Source organism: Contarinia nasturtii, unplaced genomic scaffold (assembly GCF_009176525.2).
Source record: "Contarinia nasturtii isolate CC-2019 unplaced genomic scaffold, AAFC_CNas_1.1 Cnas_scaffold_6111, whole genome shotgun sequence".
In the NCBI taxonomy this organism is placed as follows: domain Eukaryota; kingdom Metazoa; phylum Arthropoda; class Insecta; order Diptera; family Cecidomyiidae; genus Contarinia; species Contarinia nasturtii.
In genome coordinates, this window is record NW_022203369.1 from 1 (window position 1) to 4740 (window position 4740).

The 4740-nt window shown below is 37.3% G+C and overlaps 1 protein-coding gene across 1 annotated transcript; it reads left to right on the plus strand.

The window, feature by feature from the left end:
• Nucleotides 1–359: 359 nt before the first annotated feature.
• LOC116351714 lies at nt 360–1335 on the plus strand (the record flags this gene model as incomplete). The annotated part of the gene is made up of 1 exon (XM_031783855.1): nt 360–1335. A coding segment is annotated over exon 1 (976 nt), but the record flags the coding sequence as incomplete, so codon positions are not given.
• Between the last annotated feature and the right edge of the window lie 3405 nt (nt 1336–4740).

The following is a 4740-nucleotide window of genomic DNA, read 5'->3' on the forward strand; positions in this document are numbered from 1 at the left end:
AAAAAAAGAATTGAGTAACTGACCATCGACGAGGCCATTGGAATAATGGTTTCAATAACCAAGGACATTTTAAGAATGTTGTTCCGAGCGCTAGTCCGCATTTTGATGATTGTGATTGCCGCACTTGTTTTATTGAGTTTGAGAAGAGTTTTGCGGATTTTCAACGTGTTCGGAGGGGTCTTCGGCCTCCGGCTCAGCACTGGCTATCCAGAAACCACTAGTAGATGCAGTTAATTTTTCATCGATGGAAAACAAGAAGGGTAACTCAGAAATGAGTACTTCACACAATTTAAACGATGAAAAATATTCAAAACAGCTGGTTATCCATTCACAAAATTGGCATTGCTGTTTTTGACACAATGTTCGACTGTGGATTCCACCAACTGTCAAATATTGTTAATCCGGCCGGAAATGTTTTGGATCTTGTTTTCACAAACAATTTCTATGAGATGTCGTTGATTGAATCAACAAGACCATTGGTAAAATCCGACATCTGGCACAAGGCAATTGAAGTCGAAGTGACAATTGATGGAAATGAGCCCACAACCCCGCAGGCGTCGGAAATATATGCATACAACTCGGCCGATTTCGATGCGATGAACGAATTTTTCGTTACAAATGATGTTTTGTTGGGAATAAATCGAATTGATGACCTCGAGAATGCATTCCAATTATTTGGCAATGTTCTACACGAGGCAATAGGCCAATTTATTCCAAAAATCACCGTACAAAAAAGCACAGATCCACCATGGTACACGAAACATCTGAAGCACATGAAAAATGTTAGGAGGAAAACATACAAACGAGCAAGAGAGACTGGCAATTTTGACGAATACAATACCATCACGGATTCGTTTTTGCAGTTGCAAAGTCAACTATTCCAGTCGTACATTAGCCGCATACAATCGCAAATCAGATTAAATCCTAAACATTTTTGGCGATTTGTAAACGACAGAAGAAAGAGAAGTGATATTCCGGCCACTGTTGAATACAACAATGAGACTGCAGACACAGACACATCGAAAGCAGAATTATTCGCTGATTTTTTCGAAAATCAGTACACACGAAGCGACATTATCGACTTGAATCAATTGCTGGATGAATGCGGAGACGTATCATTTGACATTGACATCACTGAAGCCGATGTGTTGAATGCATTGCAATCCATCAACGAGAACAAAGGAGCCGGTCCTGATGGAATATCGCCGAAAGTGTTAAAGAATTGCGCACACTCATTGTCGAAACCATTAACAGCGCTATTCTGTAAATCGATGCATCAAGGATGTGTTCCGGCAGCATTGAAAAATTCCAGAATTGTGCCAATTTACAAGGCTGGTAAAAAGAGCAATGCAGCGAACTACAGGCCAGTAGTGATCATACCAACAATAGCCAAACTTTTTGAAATTGTTGTGTATGACAAAATCGACACATTTGTAAACTCCAAAATTATCCATAATCAGCATGGATTCGTGAAAAATCGATCAACCTCAACAAATTTACTCCAAATGGTAAATTTCACGATGGACTCAATGGTCAAAAAATGTCAAACAGATGTGCTGTACACCGATTTTGAGAAAGCTTTCGATCGTGTGAACCACAAGAAATTGTTGCAGAAGCTGGTAGGATTCGGATTCGGACGACAGCTTGTCAAATGGATAAATGGTTATTTGACAGAACGAACGCAGTTTGTTGGAATCGGTGAAAAAAGGTCACGGACCTTCACTGTGTCATCTGGTGTACCAGCGGGAAGTATTTTGGGACCTTGTCTTTTTGTTGTTTTTATTAATGACATTGTCGAAATAGTATCAAATGCACTTGTTTTATTATTCGCAGATGATCTGAAATTGATCCGAACCATACAATCGCCTATAGATGCCTTATTATTTCAAAATGCCATTAATCAATTGAGCGAATGGTGTACTGAAAATAGCCTGCATTTGAACTTGAAGAAATGTTTCGTTATGACATACTCAAAAAGCGGAAACATAGTCAACTATGATTATACGATCAACAACGGCCAACATACATTTGAACGGATCAACATACACAAGGATGTGGGAGTTGTATTTGACACGAAGCTGACATTTGTCAATCACATCGACGCGATTACAGCCAGTGCACATGGGGCAATGGGTTTTATTAAACGCACATTAAAGAATAAGTTTACGATTGAATCTGCAAAAATGTTATACTGTGCACTAGTAAGATCAAAGTTAGAGTACGCGAGTATTGTATGGCAACCATATCAACGTATCCATTCCAATAGAATAGAATCAATTCAGAAAGATTTTGTGATATGGACATTGAGATTTATTTACCAAAGAGACGAGAATTTTGTGCTACCACCGTATCAATTTAGATGTGATGTTTTAAATATTCAACCGCTTTGGAGACGGCGTATAAATGCCTCTATATTTTTAATTTATGACCTCCTTTTGGGTAAAATAGTGTCTAGTTCACTAAGAAATAAAATTGTATATACAAGACTGCAATATAACGAAAACCAGAGAAATTTAAGAAATACAGAACTGATTAGGGTCAGAGCGTTTCCTTAAGACTATGCACATAATCAACCATTTTACGTGGCTTGTAGAAATATTAACTTAGTAAGAGAACAATTTTTGGCATCAGCATCAAGACAAATTTTTAGAAATAGTATTGTCAAATTGGAAAATGTGATTTTTATTGATAGGTGAAAAATGTAACTTTTATGTAGTAATAAACAGTAATTAACAGTGAACACAATCGATATCTGCTACTCCGAAGTCGAAAAGGCTGGTAGCTGGGTATCGATCGGGTAGTGTTTCATTGTAAACGATATTGTACAAATTTTGAGATAAATTCAGTCTGTGATCAGACGGTGAATAAATAAATAAATAAAATGTAAATGGATTAAAAACAAAAATTCCGGAGTTTGTGGCTGAAATTCTAGTGCACCATTCACAAATTTACATGCTTCGAGAGACTCATCTGAATTACGCCATCAATTCGAATGACTTGTTTCCGCAGATGTACGATGTATATCGTTGTGATCGATCACCAAACACTGAGAGGGACAAGTTCATCACAAGGAGAATGGAGGAGGAGTTTTGATCGCTGTTAACAACAACCTAAAGTCGGTTTGCATAGGGACGGGTGACCTGTTCGGTGCGGAACAGATTTGGGTAAAAGTTTCTGGACTAAAACGAAACATCATTTTGGTAGAATCACAGCGGACGGCAGTTCGCGCGAGTGACGAAACCACATTAGTGTGTTGAAAAGTCGAACTCGCTATATATACACGTAATATACGAAATCCAGACCTAGAAGGCCGTTGGCCCCGGGTGATGTATGGTTTGAAAGCCCTTGGGCTATAGATCAAGAAAAAATATAAAAGTTTGAAAATAGGTCCACCTGTCTTCAAAATATGGTCCTTTCAAGAAAAGGGTCAAAATTCAGTTCTACAGCTATAGATGGCACTAAATGAGGTCGTTGACCCCTGAAACTTCGATATTCGGATTTTTGAGCTCAATACCTTTCCAACGACCCCCTAACCGTCGAAATCGATCAATCCGTTCGAAAAATTTGTTATTTTAAAAATTTCATATGAATTTCTATGAAAAATCAAAATGTCTGTCTGTCTGTGGACAATTTTGCGTAGTTGTTTCTGATCTTTTTCAAACTTTCTGGGATTAAAGTACATAAAAAAACTAAGACTTTTTTGTTCCGGCACTTTTCGATATGGCCGCCATGTTGGCCATGGCCGGCCTCTAAAAGTCACTTTTCGACTTTTTTTCCTATGGTCACCGAAGCGCCATGACTTGACACCACCCCAAGACATATGCATATCATTGAAAAGGTCTTGAAGTGAGCTATCGAATGAAGCCATTTGCGGTCCAAAAATTTCAATTTGGAGTGGCCAAATTGGCCAAAAACCAAAAAGTTACCGTTTGGCCGGACACATAATGGCCATTAGCTCGAAAACTAGCCTTTCATGGACACTTGAAAATTTCACCGATTTTTAGGCCCAAGTCTAAGCTATAAAATGCTGCATAGCTTATATCCCAGAAAATTCTTGTCTTCACGATATGGCCTTTGATAGTGCGAATATGGCCAAAAATGATCATGCATCAGCATGAACTCAAAGTAAAAAGGAGAGAATTTCTGCAACGTTCCGAATATACAAATGTATATTAAGTTTATATTCACAGTACACAGAAAATATATCTACCAACTATTTTCGTCACAAAATTGATATCAGAAATTTTGTGTTTCAAATTTTGGTTTCGTCACTCGTTCTTCATCTCGATAGAGGTTTTTTATTTGATTTTATATACAATGTAATTAATTGGTTCATATAATGTATAATCACACTGTCCTAGTTTTTTTCAACTTTAAAAAACGACAGAGACGGGACTAGTCATTCCTAGCTAATTCCGGGCCAAGGAATTCATCGGTGATAACCGTTTTTCTTAGTTGGCTCATTACTTCATACAAAAAAATTTTTTGAAGTTTCCATTTTCCACTATTCTGGGAGATTATGTGTTTATTAATCGATTATTGTGAAAATTGGTATTGGGGGGTTTTTTGGAACGAAAAAACCGAATCTGGCATTTATTCCAAGATCCGATCATATTCGAATACATTTCCTGTACAAAAAATCGAAAAAATCACAAAAACTGTCGAGTTTTATCACCTTTTCAAACAAATATTAAATATTCTCACCGAAAATCACATAAATGATTCATAGCTGTCTTAAAA